Raw genomic sequence first — 22316 nt, 5'->3', positions numbered from 1 at the left:
ACTATATGGCAGTAAAACAAGAATAACGTTTAAAAGGGTGATTTGTAAAATATCCATAAAGAAAAAGTAAATCTGTTTACAGTTCTGTTTCATATGGGTGTTGAGAGATGTATCCATAGATCTCTTCATTTTGCTCCCAAAGTGCTCCAGATTGGTGCATTTAACTTCAATATTTAAAAATAAATCTTCCCGGGGGAGCTTGCCCCCAGACCCCCCTATGTGAGGTCCACACACCACCTATAAAAATAGCACTTTACCCTATGCCGTGAGCTGATTAGCGAGCCTTCATTGTAACTGTCTCACTGTGTATATGCGTGGGGAATGTTGCAGTAGAGAATCCCACTGTAGCGCCCGGTACATTAATGGGAAACCCTAAATGTTTGAGCACCCTCTATGAAACGTCAAGCTACCCCACAGCACCCCCAAAATAAATTTCTGGCGCCGCCACTGAGCCTGACTATTTGTGTTGGGGGGGCCCGACTTTTTTTTTTCTCCAAAGGGGGGGCCTGACAGAAAAAGTTTGAGAACCACTGGTCTATGGCAATGATGCCCATAATGCTAAACGGGAGCAAATGTTAATAGGGGACCCAATTATCCCAGTGGTGGCCGCCGGAGCTAACGGAGCCGCAGGGGGCTAGCTCCAGTCGGCGTCCCGGAGCTAGCCCACTGCGGCTCCGTTAGGTCCGGGCGATGGAGTCCGTCGTTATAACTGGAGATCAAGGAATGCTGCGAAACGCAGAATTGGTTCGCCTGCTGTAGTATTAGCTAAATAAATTATGTTGAACAAGGCTTGTTAAGCTGAACATCACCACAATTGTTCTGCTATGTATCGGTACTTATTTTCTTAACGTGTGAATGACAAGCATTAAGAATAACAAAATATAGCTAGTTCTCTTGCAGATTGTCTCATTTGATTATGAATGTAACGTTTATATATGGGAACTACACTGTTAGCTGTAACTTGGTATGCATGTATTTCATGTTAGCTTAGCTTCTTAGCGTGAGCTAGCTCTGTTTACTTCCAGTTCGGAGGCAGCATTATTAGATTAGAATCTGATGTCGCTGTCGAGCGTTTAGTGGCCGACTCCGCCTACTAAAGGCTTCTCGGCAACTCTGCAGAATCCTATGGGTGACGTCCCGGACACTACGTCCATTTATATATACAGTCTATGGTTGTGACAGACAGACTTCCTTGTACATAATGTAGCTGTTTGTAGTGGAAATGTCCAGGAAATGATCAAATAGGCTCCTGTACCAGCGCAAGGTCTTGTGTGTCTTGAGTAGTACCCATGTGTTTTTTTCTTTTCTTCTCAGCAACAGGTGTGGGACAGGGGGTCTCTACTCGGGTCCAGGAGCCATCTCTCTGCTTCTGCCTTCTCTGCACGGTGTTGCCAGAGTATGCTTCATGGATGATGGAGCAGACAGATACTTCCCTGGTGTCCATTCACTTGGCAAATACCAGGGGGCCCTCCCTGATCCATCTTATGGAGCCTCTTTGGGATTTTTTGTCAGGGCGTTAGTTTGTGGCCTTGGGCAGTCTGTGCGGTTCTCTCTGTAGGTCCCACAGGCAGCAAACTTTAGGGCATGGAGAGCCTTGAACAGCTTCGGGCTGGTGTAAAAATTATCCATGTAAATATGGTAACCTGTTCCGAGGTAACCTGCATGCACCAGATACATTACCACATCATACGACAGGCCATGTCCGGACAGGATGTTGCTTTTACTGGTGTAAACAGAAAAGTCTATTGTGTAGCCATTCCTCGAATCAGCTATGACAAACAGCTTGAATTCCAACTTGATTGGTTTGGCCCTTATGTACTGGGTCATTCCAGTCTTAGCCTTGGAGGCAACCATTCTCTCATCCAGAGCCAGGTATTTATGGGGATAGAAAAAGCCCTTTCAAGCAGTCTTGATGGTGTCCTTGAGGGGTCTCAATCAGACCAGTCAGTCATGGTCGGGTGTGCCCTTTTTGCTGTATCCTCATCAGGGTCGCTGAGATGTAGGTTCCAGGATATTGTCCTCTATCTGTCACGTGACATGACCTGTGCTGGCAGAGGCACTGACAAAAAATGATCCTGCCTCCAGTAATCCAATACATTGTCCAGTTTCAGCAGGGCCATATATAGAAGCAGCCCCATGTATTTATAAAAATCCTCTACAGTAAAGTCAGTCCATTTGTATGTTTTCCCCTTTCAAATCTGCTTTGCAGCCCGCTTGTTGTGTTGTTTGTGTTACTGCTTGTACAGTGTCTGTACTGTTAGTGCACTGAAAATAGTTTGAACAGGTCAATGGGTTTGTTTGACGATGCTGAGCTGTGGCCCGGGTGTGCAAATAGGATGCGGCCCGCTTTGCAAATAGACTCTATCACCCTATTGTCTTTTCGTCTGCTCCTACGAAGGCCAAGGGTGTGATGGTAGTTTGTACGTGCAAGCTGAAATTTGATCTGATCGGCTCTTGGACGGACAAAGAGGGGCGACTGGCCATTGCCAAGATTCGTCTGGACGGGCAGAATATAGCATTGATATCTGCCTTTGCTCCCAACACTTTCGATGCTGGCTTTTATGACCTATTAACCAAAACTCTACGGGATCTCACAGGCTTTCTTCTGGTTATGGGCGCAGATTTCAATGCAGTATAGCAACATGGATAGAATGGGTGGGGCAGAGAGTAGAGACCAACGTCTCGCTTCTGATGCGTTATGCCAGTGGGCGGCCCAAACAAATATGATAGACATCTGGCGTGTGATGAATCCCTCCATAAAAGATTACTCTTTTTTTCTCAGGTAGACATAAATCCTTTTCTAGGATAGATGTTCTCTTTGCGTCCAAAGATCTATTTCATAATGTTCGGAAGGCTTTCTATCAGTTACATGGACTGATCACAAACCCATCTACTGTTCTGTCACGCTTAGGGCTGTCCCCACTAGAGCTCCCAGATGGCGTTTTAACTCCTCACTGCTACGTGACTTGTGTATGAGAGAAATTATAGCTGTATTGATATCCTTTTGGAAATGTCCTTCTTTGAGTGCTACATGAATCATTTCCAATAATATTGGTCCTAAATCAGGCCAAAACTGGGAATATAATTCTGGAGGGATACCATCTATACCAGTGGATTTGCCAAGGTTCATTTCTTCCAATGCTTCAGATAATTCCTTAAGCGTTATTTCACGATCAATATCCTCAGGGGATAGATGTTGTAAATTCAGATCCACAAGGAAATGTTCTAACTCTGCCTTTGATGTCTGTACTTGAGATGTATATAAATGGTTATAGAACTGTTCAAATTCATGATTAATACGGACTGGATCATAAAGGACAATGCCATCATTATTCGTAATTGAAGATATTTGGGCCAGCTCTTTATTTCTGAGTTTACTTGCCAGCAGTGAGCTTGGTCTACTTCCATCTAGATATTCTGTGTTTCTTGACCTATGAATCCGAAATGTGGCTCTGTTGGTAAGTAGCGCATTGAGTTCAGCTTTAACTTTGCATACTGCTATCTCTTTATCTGAATTATAATGTTCCTGTAGTTCTCTAATCAGTGATGATAATGTACATTCTACATCCATGATTGTCTTTAGCTCTTCCCTATTTCGGGCTGAGGAGTACGCTATGGCGTTGCCTCGAACATAACCTTTTACAGCGTTCCATAGACGCCTGACATCTTTGACTGAATTATAATTAAACAACATAAACTCTCTTAAGCTAATTTTAAGCTGCTGACAGTATTGTGAATCTTGTAATAATGTTAAATTGAATCTCCATCTTGCAGCTCGATTGTTCTCCTGAGAGAGAAAAAATGTACATACATTGGCGTGGTGGTCTGATATTGACTGTATGTGATATTACAGTATTTTGAACTAAATCTAAAAGTTTAGAGATAACTCATAATATGTATATATACTAATATAACATAATATGGCGTTTAATTAAGGCAGTGTTTAGCTGAGTTTCTGGGTAGAATTCTCCTGCATGAGCTCTTTTCTTTTTTTTTGGGTGATCTGTTTGGTATTTTGAGCAAAACACTTCATAGACATGTTTTTTATACAATCCCCTCCAAAACTATTGGAACAGCGAGGCAAATTGCTTTATTTTCGCTGTACACTGAAAATAATTAGGTTTGACATCAAAAGATGAATATGAGACAAAAGGTCAGTATTTCAGCTTTTAATTCCAGGTATTTACATCTACCTGTTAAACAACTAATAAGATAGCTCCTTTTGTTTAAACCCACCCATTTTAAAGTGAGCCAAAGTATAGAAACAGAATAGTGTGAAAAGTGAATAATACTTAGTATTGAATTGCTGCTGCCATCATGGGTTACATCATCAATGAAGATCAATGAGGCCGTCACAAAAGAAGCCATGCATGAACAAGCCATGACATCACCTCCACCATGATTCACAGATGAGATGTGTGTTTGGAATTATGAGCGGATCATTTATGTTTCCAAACGTTAGGCATTCCATCACTTTGGTAAAGGTTGATCTTTGTCTCATCTGTCCATAAAATTTGTGTCAGAACTTTTGAGCCTCTTCTTTGTACTTTTTGGTAAATTCTAATCTGGCCTTCCTATTCTTATTGCTAATGAGTAGTTTGCATCTTCTGGTGTAGCCTCTGTACTTTTGTTCCCAAAGTCTTCTGCGAACAGTGGATTGTGATACCTTCACTCCTGTCTTCCGGAGGTTGTTGGTGATGTTTCTTTACAGTTCTCACAATGTTTCTGTCATCAACTGCTGATGTTTTCCTTTGTCGACCAGTTTGAAGTCTGATGCTCAGTACACCAGTACTTGCTTTCTTCTTAAGGACATTCTAAATGGTTCAAATCAAGTTTTATTTATATACAGTAGCACATTTAAAATCGATTTTTGGTCGAGCCAAAGTGCTGTACATGTAATAAAAACACATTTCTACAATCACAATAAAAGACAATAATTGACAAGAGAAATATAAAAAACAAAAACATAGGGAATAGTCAGGTGTCATGCTCCGCTCTGACTAGAAGGCCAGGGAGAAGAAGTGAGTTTTTTGTGAGGATTTAAAAACCCCTAGGGTCTGGGCCGACCTCACATAGAGGGGCAGACTATTCCAGAGCCTGGGGCCTGGGGCCAGCTGCTGCGAAGGCTCGGTGCCCTCTGGTTTTGAGCCTGGTCTTGGGCACTACCAGCAGCAGCTGGTCAGCAGACCTTAAGGCTCTGGCTGGGGTGTAGGGATGGAGAAGTTTGGCTATATAGGCCGGAGCCAGCCCATTTAGTGCTTTAAAAACAAATAAAAGGGTCTTAAAATCAATTCTGAACCTAATTGGAAGCCAGGGCAGTGAGGCCAGAATTGGGGTGATGTGGTTACACTTTTTATGGCCAGTGAGAAGACGTGCAGCTGCGTTCTGCACTAGCTGCAGGCGTCTAATTGAGGCCTGGTCCATACCCACATACAGAGCGTTGCAATAGTCCAGTCTCTAGGTAACAAAGGCATTAATAACCCTTTTTAGATCTTTAAAAGATAAATACGACTTGGTTTTGGCCAATAGTCTTATTTAAAAAAAGCAGGATTTGACTACGGTGCAGACCTGCTTATCAAATTTAAAAGTGCTAGTGAAGGTCACTCCAAGGTTCATGACAGAGGGGAGGATGTTTTTATTGAGGGAGCCCAGAATATCAACCGGAGAGGTTGGGGTCCCAAAAAGATGACCTTGGTCTTGTTCTCGTTGAGGGTGAGGAAATGTTTGCTCAGCCAGGATTTCATCTCTGTTAAGCAGTCCATCAACTGCTGTAGTGAGTTGACATTTTGATTGAGAGGCAGATAGATATGTACATCATCGGCATAGCAGTGGAAGGGAATATTGTGTTAAGTGAGAATTGAACCTAGAGGCAGTGTGTACAGTAGAAAAAGGAATGGGGCCCAGGATCGAGCCTTGGGGAACCCCACAGGTAAGAGGGGCTTTAGCAGAGGAGAAGGCACCTAGCTGTACTGAGAAGCTACGGTCTGTCAGGTAGGAGCTGAACCATGCAAGGGCAGAGCCTGTGATGCCTGCGGACTGTTCAAGCCGTGACAATAGGATGCTATGGTCCACAGTGTCGAAGGCAGCTGTCAGGTCTAACAGCACCAGGACAGCTGGGCTACCTGAGTCGGCGGCTAGGAGCAGATCATTCAAAACTCTTAAAAGGGCTGTTTCAGTACTGTGCATGGGTTTGAAGCCAGACTGAAACTTTTCATGGATGCCATGCGTGGTTAAGAGCAACTATAGCTGGATATAGACTACTCGCTCCAGGGCTTTAGATAAAAAAGGTAGCTGGGAGATGGGCCTAAAATTTGCGAGAATGGAGGGGTCGAGATTTTTCTTTTTAAGTAGTGGCTGGACCACGGCATGTTTGAAGGCAGCTGGGACACATCCTGAGCTAAGAGAGGTGTTTATAAGTAATAAAATACTTGCTCTAACTGATTTGAAAACATCTCTGAGAAGGCGAGAGGGAATGCTGTCTAAGGTGCAGGTGCTTGACTACATCCGAGAGAGAAGAGAGTGATACATGCTCAAAGTGGTCGAGGACAGCAGGGCACAGAAAAAGAGCAGAATCTGGGGTAGCACTAGTGTGGGCTAGCCTAAGTGCAGATACCTTTTCAATAAACAATTTAAGAAACTTATCACAGAGAGTAGGTGATGGCACAATAAATGGTTGTACTGGCTATGGCCAATGTTTGTGCAATGGCTCTGATGTATTTTCCATCTTCTCTGTTTCAAAAGTGCTTGCTTTTCTCCCATAGACATCTCTAAAACTGAGAGTAGACATGCAGGGCTATTTATTTTTTGAATAATCAATGTAGCAGGACACACCTGGCCATCAAAAATCACCTGTCAGTAACATGCTCCAATACTTTTGCTTACTTAAAAAATGGGTGGGTTCAAACAAAAGGTGCTATCTTCTCAGGCGTTTAACCTGTTAACTGCGTGCGCATAGCTCTAATTTCTCAATGGTAAGGTGCCTCGCTGAGTGGGGAATATCTGTTATGTGGAAATTCCCCTTCTATTCTATTGGCTCTTGTTTTGAATCAATCTTGATACAGGGTACTTATTATATATTGTACTTTGGATTCCTAAAGCTTTCAGTCTACCTTACCATCATCCAAGGGTAGTTTTCACTATAAGTAAAACATAATTTTTGGACGGACACTATAATTTACAGATTTTTACTATGTTCAATCTGAATTTTCTTTAAAATAAAAAACATCTCTATTGATTCTGACTTTACTGATTCTGACTTTTCTACATCAAACTCACAGGTTACATTACTTTGCAAACAAAGATTTTTAATTTCCCCCTTTTAGAAGTGTAGTTATGGTCATTTGTTCTGGAAATGTCATTTTCGAACAGGTTAACAGATCTAGATGTAAATACCTGGAATGAAAAGTTGAAATACTGACCTTTTGTCTCATACCCATCTTTTGATGTAAAACCTAATTGTTTTCAGTGTACAGCAAAAATAAAGCAATTGGCCACGCTGTTCCAATAGTTTTGGAGGGGACTGTATATCTGAGACTTATAATATATGCCTAAAAATAGTATAACAGGAGACCTTTAAGTTGTCCATGGGCAGACACACACACCGTTAATATTGGGTATTTTATTTGGTTCGGGATTCCTATGGATGACTGCCCAGGAGAAACGCAGTGAAGCGTTTAAGACTGCGACTCTGCCTCCTGGTCTCAACTCAAGTTTCTCATGGATTAAGTCCAAAAAGTCCTATAATATAGGCCGAAATTAGATCTGCACCTTCCAAAGTAGGATGAATGCCGTCTCCAATTATTTACGAAGCCCACATCGTTTGCTGGACACCACCAAGACAACCAGCGCTGAAATTATGACATTATTAATTATGTCGTCATTGATCAGATTAGGGAGGGGACAGAGAAAATAACGATGTCCGACATTGTTTTAGCATGTCAATCAATCAAAAACTTTATTAATCCCGCAAGGGGCAATTGGTTACGGTGTGTTGATTGATTGATTGACTATTTTATTTTCTCTTCAAACTTGTAGGCATGTTCTGTACTTAATTTACAGGTTGGAAAAAAAACACCAAGGGGGGTGAATACTTTGCAAGGCACTGTAACAATCATCATATATATATATATATTTGTGCGGTATGTGATGGTCCGTAACAGCCTGATCCTCTCCTATCCCTCCCCAGGTAAAGCTGTCTGTGTTCTGGTCTTATCTGAAAGCCATTGGGGTGCTTCTGTCTTGCATCAGTCTGATGCTGTTCCTCACCCATCACCTGCTCTCCCTTTTCTCCAATTACTGGCTGAGCCTGTGGACCGACGACCCCGTGGTGAACGGCACTCAGCCCAACAGAAAGATGAGACTGGGGGTGTACGGAGCTCTCGGCCTGTCTCAGGGTGAGGAGCGGTAACGGATGCACAATACAGATGTGACAAAGCAACCAATGCCAGATCAATGTCTAGATGTAGCTTGTTTGCTCTTGAATGCCAAATAGTATCCATGTGGATGTTTGAATAAGCTTGTAGCGTCCAAAATCAAGAAGAAATCAATCTGAAAATGAACTCCAAATAAAGCTGCCGCAGGGGTAAATGATCCAACATTCTGTAGCTAACGCCGGTGACTCACCAAGATAGCTGCCCAGTTCTCCACTGGTTCTCCTCACACCACAGCTCAATTTCTCTCCGATGGCCGTTATTTCTTCTAATCCTCGGCTGCTCCTGGTCTCTTGGACGCCTAGCAGGCTCATAATTAGAAGGTTGTGGTCCGTCATATGCATTTGAATATTCATGTTCAACTTCTTCTGTGTCTTCTGTGTCGCAACTACGTTGGGATCCATGTTTATTAATACGTTACACCGGCCGCTCTCCCCCTTGTGTCCCCCATGTTACGTCACACGCGGGAGGTCACGTGCCGAGGCTTTTTTATGCGGAAGTGAACATTTCTTACAAAAACTACGCCAGATGTCACTGTTGTGTATATTTCTTTATATTTTTTTGAAAATCTAGTGTATTCATCATTTTCATACACATTTATTCACAGGTGTCTTTAACCTGGAAGTAGCTCTTTAAGGTAAAAAAAGATATGAATGAACAACATAAATAAAATAAGTTACATTAATTTGTTATTGGCTATGGTAGGTTATTGGTTAGGTTCACATACTCATTTGATTACATCCACTTGTCTAAGATGACAACAGAGACTTTCGACCCAAAACTAGCTGTTGACTTGTGGATACAAGCAGCTAATCGCAGACCCAAACAGAGAGAAAGTAGTAGGCCTACATCAGTGACCACCAACTGGCGGCCCGCAGGCCACATCCGGCCAGCACGACGGGGGGGGGACTGTGGCGTTGGCGGAGTGGTTACTGTGTTCGCCACGCACCCATTTTTACAACGTCTCGTGAGTAAGGTGCAGTACCGGAGTCCAACAGAGAGGCAGCAGCTGCGGGACAGTAGACTGCGTACTGCGAAACCTTCCCTGCCTTGAAGAAGAAGTGATCCTTCGTTGTGAAGAGTCTGGTTAATGCGCTCCACACCACAGCAGTATCCCCGCTGCGACATAGTCCAACATAGAGGCAGGAGCTGCGGGACAGTAGCATGGATGTATGGACAGTAGCCTAGAAGCAGGGTTGGGTTGTAACGGAATACATGTAACGGCGTTACGTAATCAGAATACAAAAATCAAGTAGGCTAACTGTATTCAGCTGGCGTTACATTTGAAATACGAGTAATCTGATTACAGTTACTTTCGTAAACCTGAAGTAAATACATTTTGGAATACTTATTGGAATTATTGGTGGGAAAGTTTCCTCACAAAATGTAATATTCATTACCGGCAGAACTGTGTGCACACTGCACGCGCTGCAGCATGTCTGAGCGAAAGAGAATGATAATTCATTCTATTTAGGGGCGCCTTTCAAAGCACCCAAGGACACCTTACAATTCATAACATATTCCAAGGAAAGGTTTTAAGACAGTACAAAGAATGCAGTCCGGATGATGTTTTTTATGTGGGGTGCAGATGAGAGGGAGCTGTCCAGAAGGACACCAAGATGTTGTGTTTGAGTTCTTGATAAGCCATTAAAACAGTAAAATAAGTGTCTACTGTCGTCCTGTGCACCAAAACAAACCCATCTGTTATGGAAAAATAAAGTATTCTAAAAGTAATCTGTATACGTTTAAGACACGTAACTGTATTCTGATTACTTTCAGAGCATGTATTCAGCAACTGATTACATTTACGAAGTAACCCTCCCAACCCTGTCTAGAAGTGATCATTCGTTAGCGTGAAGAGTCTGCTAAGCTTTATGCGGTCCGCAGTACCTGAGCATGCTCCACTAGCATCACCCCCCCAACAACTTCAAAATTCTGGGCTATATAAAAATCGCTGGCCCGCGATGTAATAAGATAGTGTCTATTGAATACATTTTGGCCCTTGGACAAATGTAGTTGGTGATCCCTGGCCTACATCATCAGCTACCATGTCTGACAGAGAGGAAGACAGTGAGGAGACCAGTGAGCAGAACAGTCAGGAGAACAGTCAGGAGAACAGTCAGGAGAACAGTCAGGAGGGTAGTGATGACAGCTTGCAGGATTACTGGTTGTGCTAATGTTGTCTTGTGTTCGCCTCTGCATGTGTGTTCTGTGTTCACCTCTGCACGTGTGTTCAGTGCCGTGTGTCTGGCAAATAAAGACCCCCTCAAAAGTTAAGGTTTATTTCATTTTAAGGATGAGCACCAAGCAACATCTCCAGGTGCTCCTTTGAGAACCAGGGCAAAAAAGTTATGTGCACCCCTGATAATATGCCATAATGGCTCTTACAAAGCTATTCGCAATTTCATGACACTGAAAACAACATAATTCGACCACTTTTGATGCACTAGGATCAAATCTATAAACCTCTGAAAATGCCTTCTTAATTCGCTTCATATTGATCTGGTGGGCATTCATAAAGAGCGGAGAAGAGCATTAACAAATGATGTTTTCCTCAACATCGTGTGTTTGTGACTGGTTGATAGATAATAGTGATATGATTATGATATTCTGAGAAAACATTGAAACATGATCAACCCCTGACGTTCTCTCTAGATTAACTTCATTTGCACTTCATCCTTACTTTAAATGAATCAAAGGTTTTTTTAAACAGAAAGATTATATCTGATGTTTTAAGACAGTAGGGGATTTGTATTTAAGAGTCATACAGCACATACAGTAGGAATCATCACACCCAATGAAGTTCAATACTCTTTTGTAGGTGTGGCAGTTTTCGGATACTCCATCTCCATATCCATTGGGGGCATCCTGGCCTCCCGCTGCCTACACAATTCCATGCTGTATGACGTCCTGCGCTCACCTATATCTTTCTTTGAGCGAACCCCAAGCGGCAACCTGGTGAACCGCTTTGCCAAGGAGATGGACACCATTGACTCAGTGATCCCCAGCATTATTAAGATGTTCATGGGCTCCATGTTAAACGTGTTGGGTTCTTGTGTGATTATCCTGATTGCCACACCGCTGGTAGCTATCATAATTCCTGTTCTTGGCCTGCTCTACTTTTTTGTGCAGGTTAGTTGCAAGTTGACATATGACATAACAATAGTTGTCTTTCTTTTTATACATTTTGTGCAAAAGAGGTATGTTTTTTTCTGTCTGGTTTATTGATTTGACTAAATGTGCCTCTGTCCTTCCTCCGTCCAGAGGTTTTATGTCGCTTCATCTCGCCAGCTGAAGCGTCTGGAGTCGGTCAGTCGTTCACCCATCTTCACCCACTTCAATGAAACTCTGCTGGGCACCTCTGTCATCAGAGCCTTTGGTGAACAGGAGCGTTTTATCTGTGAGAGTGACCTGCGGGTGGACCATAACCAGAAGGCCTACTATCCCAGCATAGTAGCCAACAGGTTGGGGACATTAAGGACTCATTCTTACTGAATGTACTACCTGCTGGAAAAAGCCTTCCCACTGATTGCATACACTGTCCCTTAGTTGGCACCATGGTCTTATTTCTTGTTGGGTCTGTTTATGTTAAGGTGGCTGGCTGTTCGTCTGGAGTTTGTAGGAAACTGCATCGTGTCATTTGCTGCTTTGCTTGCTGTCATGGCCAGAGAGAGCCTCAGTCCAGGCATCATGGGGTTGGCTATCTCTTATGCCCTCCAGGTAAACACTCTTTTTGACTTTTACGCAGAGATGGAGCATTTGAGTGCAAATTTTCGGGACTCATGACTCGACTCGGACTCGCGCACTGATTGACGCGGACTCAAACTTGACACTGACTCATGAATTCTCGGATTCGACTTGTACATTAACGCTCCGACTTGGACTCAGAATCGAGCAAGTTTTGTCTTGAGTCAGATGTACTCTGTCCTGGCATGTGCACCTGCGAGGCGAGTTCACGTACTGGGCCCAGCTATTCCAGTCTAAAGAGTCCAGAGACACACCCTGCATCGTGCTGTATGCTTTCACACATTCTGCTTCCATATTGGAAAAGAGCAGCGCAAAATGCTCGTTATGTGGAAACAATATTGAAGAGAAGGCTCCGTAACACATTACTCTAAGGATCAAGTTCAGACATATAGGCTGTCTTGAACACTATCATCAGAGTAACGTGATCTGATCAATAAATAAAGATTCAGCTGATAACACGAAAGTACATGGCTACTTAACATGCAGAATGTCGTCATTTTGCATACTAAGTAGCCATGTGCTTTCTGGGGCTTAATCTTTATTGATATCATTTAAACATTCACTATAATAATTGTAGCTTCCCCGGCTGAATGATGGTTAGACTCTCCAACTGATGGTATCTTTTTATTGCACACCCTCACTTGTATACAATCATTACCAACGTAAGAGCTTGTGCCCTGATCAGCCCGGTGCTAAAAACCCAATGTAACTATTTAGTATATATTAATTTAATATATGTATTTATTCTTCATCTATGTGTGTCAAGTGTTTACACTGCTCCATTGTCCATTAACTTCCGGTAAAAGTTCCTTCAAAATAAGAGTCCCGATCTTATTACTATCAAAATAAAAGTGCGAAACGAAAACTTTACCATAGGAACATTTGAAAGTTGAAAAGATATTTGAAAACACGTTTTAAATATAGTTAGACATATTAAAGGTAATTTACAATAATAATAATAATAATAATAATATTAATATTAGTAATAAGCTTCATATTTGAATAGCACCTTTTTATACAAGAATTGTAGCCAAACTTGCTTCACAGCAGTTAAATGGACACATTAGTATAAAAGGATAACAGCAATGTAGAGGAGCAGCTACATTTCAACAAATACAGTGGGGCAAAAAAGTATTTAGTCAGCCACCAATTGTGAAAGTTCTCCCACTTAAAAAGATGAGAGGCCTGTAATTTTCATCCTAGGTATACCTCAACTATGAGAGACAAAATGAAAAAAAAATCCAGAAAATCACATTGTCTGATTTTTAAAGAATTTATTTGCAAATTATGGTGGAAAATAAGTATTTGGTCACCTACAAACAAACCCGATTTCTGGCTCTAACAGACCTGTAACTTCTTCTTTAAGAGCCTCCTCTGTCCTCCACTTGTTAACTGTATTAATGGCACCTGTTTGAACTCGTTATCAGAATAAAAGACATCTGTCCACAACCTCAAACAGTCACATTCCAAACTCCACTATGGCCAAGACCAAAGAGCTGTCAAAGGACACCAGAAACAAAATTGTAGACCTGCACCAGGCTGGGAAGACTGAATCTGCAATAGGTAAGCAGCTTGGTGTGAAGAAATCAACTGTGGAAGCAATTATTAGAAAATGGAAGACATACAAGACCACTGATAATCTCCCTCGATCTGGGGCTCCATGCAAGATCTCACCCCGTGGGGTCATAATGATCACAAGAACGGTGAGCAAAAATCCCAGAACCACACGGGGGGACCTAGTCAATGACCTGCAGAGGGCTGGGACCAAAGTAACAAAGGCTACCATCAGTAACACACTACGCCGCCAGGGACTCAAATCCTGCAGTGCCAGACGTGTCCCCCTGCTTAAGCCAGTACATGTCCAGGCCCGTCTGAAGTTTGCTAGAGAGCATTTAGATGATCCAGAAGAGGATTGGGAGAATGTCATATGGTCAGATGAAACCAAAATAGAAGTTTTTGGGAAAAACTCAACCAGAAGTGTTTGGAGGAGAAAGAATGCTGAGTTGCATCCAAAGAACACCATACCTAATGTGAAACATGGGGGTGGAAACATCATGCTTTGGGGCTGTGTTTCTGCAAAGGGACCTGGACGACTGATCCGTGTAAAGGAAAGAATGAATGGGGCCATGTATCGTGAGATTTTGAGTGACAACCTCCTTCCATCAGCAAGGGCATTGAAGATGAAAAGTGGCTGGGTCTTTCAGCATGACAATGATCCCAAACACACCGCCCGGGCAACGAAGGAGTGGCTTCGTAAGAAGCACTTCAAGGTCCTGGAGTGGCCTAGCCAGTCTCCAGATCTCAACCCCATAGAAAATCTTTGGAGGGAGTTGAAAGTCCTTGTTGCCCAGCAACAGCCCCAAAACATCACTGCTCTAGAGGAGATCTGCATGGAGGAATGGGCCGAAATACCAGCAAGAGTGTGTGAAAACCTTGTGAAGACTTACAGAAAACGTTTGACCTCTGTCATTGCCAACAAAGGGTTTATAACAAAGTATTGAGATGAACTTTTGTTATTGACCAAATACTTATTTTCCACCATAATTTGCAAATAAATTCTTTAAAAATCAGACAATGTGATTTTCTGGATTTTTTTTTTCTCATTTTGTCTCTCATAGTTGAGGTGTACATAGGATGAAAATAACAGTCCTCTCTCATCTTTTTAAGTGGGAGAACTTGCACAATTGGTGGCTGACTAAATACTTTTTTGCCCCACTGTATATCCACTAAGATTAATACATGAAGACTTGTGACTCAGACTCGACTCCGACTCTCCCTAGGTGACTCGGACTTGGACTCGAAAAGTGGGGACTCGAGAGTGACTTGGACTCATGAATTGGTGACTTGACTACAAGACTGCTTTTACCTGCGATAAAGTATTTTTTCTTCATGAATTCCATTACCAATTTAACAACCAATGTTGAAGAAAACTATTAAATGATTGGTTATCCAAAGTCGGTGGCATTTCTAAAAAATACACAAAACCTTTGGTTGTTACTTTTTAATTCTGCATGTTTTTGTTTCTTCTCTCCATTTGTCATTCCTCTGTTGTATGTGTAGCTGACTGCCTCTCTAACCTGGCTGGTGAGGATGTCCTCTGACGTGGAGACCAACATAGTGGCTGTGGAGAGAGTGAAAGAGTACAAGGACACAGAGAAGGAGGTACAAACATGGGATATTTTTGACATCTCCTTGCTTCTTCTTGGTGCTAGATGTAACCTACAATTTAGGATTAAACAGAGAGGAAACTTCTAAATTATACAAGTTGACTAATTTGATACAATTAAGTTAATGATAATGACCTCAGGGCCAGACACAACACACTTACATGCTGTACCATACAACCTTCATTTACAATTTAGTTTCTATACACACACAGACACATACCTGTAAGTGTGTGTGTATCTATGTGTCTGTGTATATATATAATTATCTCATCGTGTGTGTGTGTGTGTGTGTGTGGGTGTGGGTGTGGGTGTGGGTGGGTGTGTGTGTGTGTGTGTGTGTGTGTGTGTGTGTGTGTGTGTGTGTGTGTGTGTGTGTGTGTGTGTGTGTGTGTGTGTGTGTGTGTGTGTGTGTGTGTGTGTGTGTGTGTGTGTGTGTGTGTGTGTGTGTGTGTGTGTGTGTGTGTGTGTGTGTGTGTGTATACACACACAGTGGGGCAAAAAAGTATTTAATCAGCCACCAATTGTGCAAGTTCTCCCACTTAAAAAGATGAGAGAGGACTGTCATTTTCATCCTAGGTATACCTCAACTATGAGAGACAAAATGAGAAGAAAGAAAATCCAGAAAATCACATTGTCTGATTTTTAAAGAATTTATTTGCAAATTATGGTGGAAAATAAGTATTTGGTCAATAACAAAAGTTCATCTCAATACTTTGTTATATACCTTTTGTTGGCAATGACAGAGGTCAAACGTTTTCTGTAAGTCTTCACAAGGTTTTCACACACTGTTGCTGGTATTTTGGCCCATTCCTCAATGCAGATCTCCTCTAGAGCAGTGATGTTTTGGGGCTGTCGCTGGGCAACACGGACTTTCAACTCCCTCCAAAGATTTTCTATGGGGTTGAGATCTGGAGACTGGCTAGGCCACTCCAGGACTTTGAAATGTTTCTTACGAAGCCACTCCTTCGTTGCCCGGGCGGTGTGTTCGGGATCATTGTCATGCTGAAAGAGCCAGCCACGTTTCATCTTCAATGCCCTTGCAGAAAAACAGCCCCAAAGCATGATGTTTCCACCCCCATGTTGCACAGTAGGTGTGGTGTTCTTTGGATGCAACTCAGCATTCTTTCTCCTCCAAACACGTCTAGTTGAGTTTTTACTATATGACATTCTCCCAATCCTCTTCTGGATCATCTAAATCACTGGTTCTCAACGGGGGCGGTACCGCCCCCCAGGGGGCGTTCAGAGAACATCGGGGGGCGCTGGAAGCAATATTTTTGAAAGGGGGGCGTTGAGGTGTTCTTGGGGGGCGTTCACGCATAATGTCTTTTTGTCATGAAAAACGCTGGCCACAGCGTCTTTTCCTGTACAAAAAGCAGCTGTCAGCATCTTTTGTTGCTATAGGAAACCACAACTCTGCTTGCGATTGGTTCAGCTGTCAGCAGTGTTATTACGGGTACGTTCGGAAATGCACGAACGGTCAGTCCGCTCGGACAACCCGTCTGTTCCGCCAGAGCACCCAGCTGTGAGCGCTCAGAGCGCAGCGCTCTGGACTGTGGAACGGGGACGCTCGGAGCGCTCTGAGCGCATTTACGAACGTACCCTACAAAAAGCAGCCGGGAGCGGACCGGAAGTCGTTGTAATTTTGGGATCGCGACTGTTAATAATATGTGTCACTTTGTTACATTTTGATATGTTTTGATATGACAAATTCCACTAACAGATTCGAACTAAGTGGTCAGTTTATGAAAATAATACCCGTTTCTATGTCTGCTACGACATGGAAGAGCTGGCTAGCCAGGCTGCTCCACACAGAGCTCTGTTTGTTCAAAATTACAACGACTTCCGGTCCGCTCCCGGCACGATGTCTTGTCATTAGCATCATAAAACAACAAAAATCATATCACATCAGCAAAATGGCCGCGAAAAAGATAAAATGCAGACAGTACTCTATTGAATATCTTAGCTATGGCTTCATACCGTCTCCTACCAATGCACAACTCCCAATGTGTTTACTTTGCGAACATGTATTTTCCAATGAGGGAATGAAACCCTCACGTTTAAAGGAGCACCTTACCAAGATCCACCCGGATAAGGCAGATAAGGAGCGTCCGTTCTTCCAGGCCCTCAAAGAGAAACATGGTAGGAGCACCATCAGCAGTCTCTTCGCTAGGAAGACCACCCAGACTGACAGCGGGCTAATAGCGTCATATAACATCTCCTTGCTGATAGCCAAGTGTGGGCAGCCGTTCACAATCGGAGAGAAGTTAGTACTCCCTGCCATCAAAGAGGTCATATCTACTGTGATGGAGCGTGATCCCACACAGGTGCTGAAATCCATCCCACTCAGTAATGATACCGTAGCACGCAGGATTGATGAAATGGGCGCTGATATAGAGGAGCAGCTGTGTGCCATCCTGCGGGAAACTCCATTCAGCCTTCAGCTGGATGAGACAACCACTTCTGACAACAATGTTCTGTTGATGGCCTATGTCCGCTATAGCACCTCCAACAGTCAGGAGATGGCTGAGGAATTTTTTTTTTCCAAATATCTGGTCACAGACACCAAGGGCCAGACCATTTTTAATGCACTGGATGCTTATCTACAGGAGAAGTCAATCCCGATCAACAACATCCTCGCATGTGCTACTGACGGTGCCCCTTCCATGGTCGGCAGGTACCGTGGCTTCACCACTCTGCTGAAGGAGCAGGTCCCGCATGTCCTCACAGTCCACTGTGTCTTGCACCGCCACAACCTGGTGGCCAAATCTAAAAGTCCACCTCTCCACGAGTCTCTCAATGTTGCAGTAAAGGCAATAAACAAAATAAAAGCCCACGCCCTGAATAACAGATTGTTCCGACAGCTGTGTCAGGAAAATGATGAGACCTTTGAGCGTCTTCTTCTCCACACTGATGTCCGCTGGCTCTCAAAAGGAAACTGCCTTGCTCGTTTTTGTGAGCTGTTTGACAGCATCGTGGAGTTCCTGGAGGAGGTGGATGCAGCTCTCGGGGAACAGGTGTCATCCAGCCGCTGCGACATCATGTACCTCGCAGACTTCTTTGGCAAAATGAATGAAGTCACGCTGAAGCTCCAAGGAAAAGGAGTTACTCTGATCCAGAGCAAGGCGGTCATCCACAGTCTCACCTCCAGGCTGGATCTATACCGGCAGAGCATAGGCAGGAGGCAGTTTGCTCATTTCCCGCTGTTGACCAAGGTGATCTAGCCTAGGCTACTAAATAATGATAATAATAAATAATACATGTAATAAATGTAGGCTAGTCTATGCAACACTATATTTGTGTTCCTGGTTAGTATAAATAACTTATGTTCTGAATGTATTATGAGAATAAAGAAACATCAATTAGTAAACTAATTAGCAATAAAATAACCAGTTTAAAATCGGATGGTAACATTCTGCACCGATAACAATTTCCTGGTTATACTCATTGCAGGTGTCTGAGGCTCTTACCGATGAGCGCCTCCTCATTTACACAGACCACCTGAGGATGGTGAATGCCGACTTGAAGATCCGCTTCAGAGATCTTTTGGACCTCGATGTTCCCACCTGGGTGGTGCAGCCCTTTCAGGCGGACGTGGCGGAATGCGAGCCAGCAATACAGGAGCATCTCATCGACATCCAGAGTGACGATGAGGCCCAAGCTATTTTCCGCACCTCTGGCTGGGGCAACATGTGGGTCAAATACTCTCAGCGTTACCCGGCTCTCTGGGAGAAAGCGAGGCTGCTTCTTCTGGCTTTCCCAACCACATACCTCGTGGAGCAGGGATTCAGCCAGGTCCTCCACATGCATTCCAAGTACCGCAATCGCTTGAACTTGACGGCCTCAGGTGCACTGCGACTGAAACTAAGTTCTCTGCAACCCGCAGTGAAGAAACTGGCGGAGAACCACCAAGCGCAGGGCTCACACTAACCTTCCCCCCCCCCCGCAATTTGGCGAAATGCAACACCTTTCCGACCTGTTAGTTCTGTAGGCCTAATGTACAGTTTTGTAGCCTACTGTTTGTTCTGCACTGGACATGTGTGAAATTGCTGCTGTTCCGTAGCAGTCTGTTTGTAGTCTCTGCTCTTGTCTGAGTTTGTTTAACACTCATAAATATCATTTTTATTCACATTCACATGGCTTTTCTGCTCTCTGGTAAACTAATGATAATGATATTCCAACTGCCCAGTTAAATCAAATCTATTATTTGGCATTCAGTGACATGCTTTTTTAAATGATATAACACAGAATTTTAGTCAACATTAATATTCAGGGAAGAAAATAAGTCTACTTTTTTTGATGGGGGGCGTTAAGAGACCTGGATAATGGACAGGGGGGCGCTGGCCCAAAAAAGGTTGAGAACCCCTGATCTAAATGCTCTCTAGCAAACTTCAGACGGGCCTGGACATGTACTGGCTTAAGCAGGGGGACACGTCTGGCACTTCAGGATTTGAGTCCCTTGCGGCGTAGTGTGTTACTGATGGTAGCCTTTGTTACTTTGGTCCCAGTTCTCTGCAGGTCATTGACTAGGTCCCCCCGTGTGGTTCTGGGATTTTTGCTCACCGTTCTTGTGATCATTATGACCCCACGGGGTGAGATCTTGCATGGAGCCCCAGATCGAGGGAGATTATCAGTGGTCTTGTATGTCTTCCATTTTCTAATAATTGCTCCCACAGTTGATTTCTTCACACCAAGCTGCTTACCTATTGCAGATTCAGCCTTCCCAGCCTGGTGCAGGTCTACAATTTTGTTTCTGGTGTCCTTTGACAGCTCTTTGGTCTTGGCCATAGTGGAGTTTGGAGTGTGACTGTTTGAGGTTGTGGACAGGTGTCTTTTATACTGATAACGAGTTCAAACAGGTGCCATTAATACAGTTAACAAGTGGAGGACAGAGGAGGCTCTTAAAGAAGAAGTTACAGGTCTATGAGAGCCAGAAATCTTGTTTGTTTGTAGTTGACCAAATACTTATTTTCCACCATAATTTGCAAATAAATTCTTTAAAAATCAGACAATGTGATTTTCTGGATTTGTTTTTCTCATTTTGTCTCTCATAGTTGAGGTATACCTAGGATGAAAATTACAGGCCTCTCATCTTTTTAAGTGGGAGAACTTGCACAATTGGTGGCTGATTAAATACTTTTTTGCCCCACCGTATATGTGCGTGTGTTTATATATATATATATATATATATATATATATATATATATATATATATATATAAAATACATACCTACATATTTAACATGTCTGTCCTCTGACCACTAGGCAGAGTGGGAACAAGAGACCTCCAGCCTCCCCCCGGGGTGGCCCACTGAGGGCTGCATTGACATGAGGGGCCTCTGCCTGCGTTACCGCCAAGATCTGGACCTCGCCATTCGCAACATCACCATCAACATCAGCAGCGGAGAGAAGGTGTGCTTTACATCACTACACTGAAAGGAGGGGGCCACTCACAATGCTCATATTGATTGTGGGTGAATTCAGGGGTTGTGTTTGATAGAATGTCACTGTACTTGGGTGATATGACGAATAGTGTTGGACAGTATAAGATTTTTATTTGCATTTTCTCTGTGTTGAGTTATGCATGTGAAGATTGTCTCCGGCCAGTAACCTTTGCTGTTACGTCTTTCGACAAGGTGGGGATTGTAGGGCGCACTGGAGCGGGGAAATCCTCCCTAATGCTGGGATTGTTCCGTATCATCGAGGCAGCGGAGGGCCACATCTTTATTGATGGGGTTGACATTGCTCAGCTGGGCCTCCATGAGCTTCGCTCTAGAATCACCATCATACCACAGGTCAGTGCAGAGAGGACACAAGAGGTTTGGATTTCAATTTGAATGTTCTGCAAGGGTTTGAAAATCAATGCTGGCCCAAAGTAAACTGAATATAATTTTTCCAAGCAAAACAAAAATACATTGTCCTAATTCAAAGGGGACACTTCCTTTTAGGTCTGTCTTTTGACACATGATTTATTTAATCACATTGTGGGAAGTGTAGCTTTGAGGCCTTTATAGCAACCTTCCAAGGAAAGTGGCGAGAATTGTGGCCTCCCTCATCTGAGAAAAATCTTGATAACAAAACAGTTGGTTGAATTGATTTATTTAAAACAAGGGACAGTGTACATTAATGAACATATTAAAAACATGTAAAAGTACTCGAATTAGCCAGAAGGCTAGTTTTCACCGATAGTCCCTTTGCCAGATGGTGATTGGCATCCTACAAGCAAGAATTAAAATACCACTACATTGTTATACCAAAAAATGTACATATTTACAATAGACGACATCACTGAATACAGGTAAGGATCAAGTCATGATAATAAAGAAAACATTCACAATACGCACCTACACCCACACATCAGTGCTGACACTGTTGATTATTAATGAGCCACTTTTTAACACTGTGCTTGAATGTGTAGTAGGATGAGGATTCTCTTATTGGTTGTGGTATTGAATTCCATTGATGGGATGCGTGGAATGAAAAGACAGCCTGGCTGAATGCACTTTTCCTAAATGGGATCGTGCATAGACTTAAATCCCTCCCCCTCTTCACAGGACCCAGTGCTGTTTTCAGGCTCCTTGAGGATGAACCTGGATCCTTTTGACAGCTACTCTGATGAGGAAGCATGGAGAGCTCTGGAGTATTCACATCTCAAGAGCTTCGTATCCGGCCTGCCAGACAAACTCAACCAGGAGTGTAGTGAAGGAGGAGAGAACCTCAGGTAACTGATTAATATTCAGCCATGCCAACTAGCAAAAACTCAGCTCAGCTGCAGAGAGAACAAGGCATTTGTTTGAGTCTGGCTTGTGAAAGTGAAGTAAGTATTTGTTTGCAAACGTAGCCAATAGGGAAATCATCACCTCCACTGTTCTCACTTGGCAATTAATTCAATTTACTTCTACTTGGCTTTTTTATTTATACGGTTACGATCAGGGACAGTCAAAAGCATTTCTCATTGAAAGCTTTTCTCTTTCCT

General features: G+C 43.1%; 2 protein-coding genes across 5 annotated transcripts in view; both read left to right on the top strand.

Moving 5' to 3' along the window:
- Positions 1-22316, top strand: part of abcc1 (ATP binding cassette subfamily C member 1 (ABCC1 blood group)) — a 144085-nt gene that overhangs the window by 111231 nt on the left and 10538 nt on the right. For all 4 annotated transcript variants that reach the window (XR_013801392.1, XM_079643383.1, XM_079643382.1 and 1 more), the window contains exons 22-29: positions 8186-8393; positions 11251-11561; positions 11694-11893; positions 12023-12149; positions 15237-15338; positions 20606-20752; positions 20977-21135; positions 21895-22061. Coding sequence is in view for 3 of the 4 variants with exons in the window: in XM_079643383.1 (XP_079499509.1) it covers positions 8186-8393; positions 11251-11561; positions 11694-11893; positions 12023-12149; positions 15237-15338; positions 20606-20752; positions 20977-21135; positions 21895-22061 (1421 nt within the window). In the remaining variant the exon portion in view is untranslated. The remainder of the gene's footprint in view (positions 1-8185; positions 8394-11250; positions 11562-11693; positions 11894-12022; positions 12150-15236; positions 15339-20605; positions 20753-20976; positions 21136-21894; positions 22062-22316) is intronic.
- Positions 15925-19731, top strand: LOC307015043 (protein FAM200C-like). The gene is made up of 2 exons (XM_079643392.1): positions 15925-18555; positions 18794-19731. The coding sequence occupies exons 1-2, from the start codon at positions 17044-17046 to the stop codon at positions 19268-19270; spliced, it is 1989 nt and encodes a 662-aa protein (XP_079499518.1). The 5' UTR covers positions 15925-17043; the 3' UTR covers positions 19271-19731.

Source organism: Notothenia rossii (genome assembly GCF_949606895.1).
Source record: "Notothenia rossii genome assembly, chromosome: 8".
NCBI classification, from domain to species: Eukaryota; Metazoa; Chordata; class Actinopteri; order Perciformes; family Nototheniidae; genus Notothenia; species Notothenia rossii.
Note: the sequence above shows the minus strand (reverse complement) of the source record. Positions and strands in the feature narration are given on the sequence as shown.

What these genes read in the sequence shown, in the direction of transcription:
- LOC307015043 (XM_079643392.1), top strand. Translation starts at nt 17,044, where the DNA reads ATGACAAATTCCACTAACAGATTCGAACTAAGTGGTCAGTTTATGAAA. An exon ending in ATTTCCCGCTGTTGACCAAG is followed by an intron (nt 18,556 to 18,793) that starts GTGATCTAGCCT and finishes TACTCATTGCAG; the next exon opens with GTGTCTGAGGCTCTTACCGA.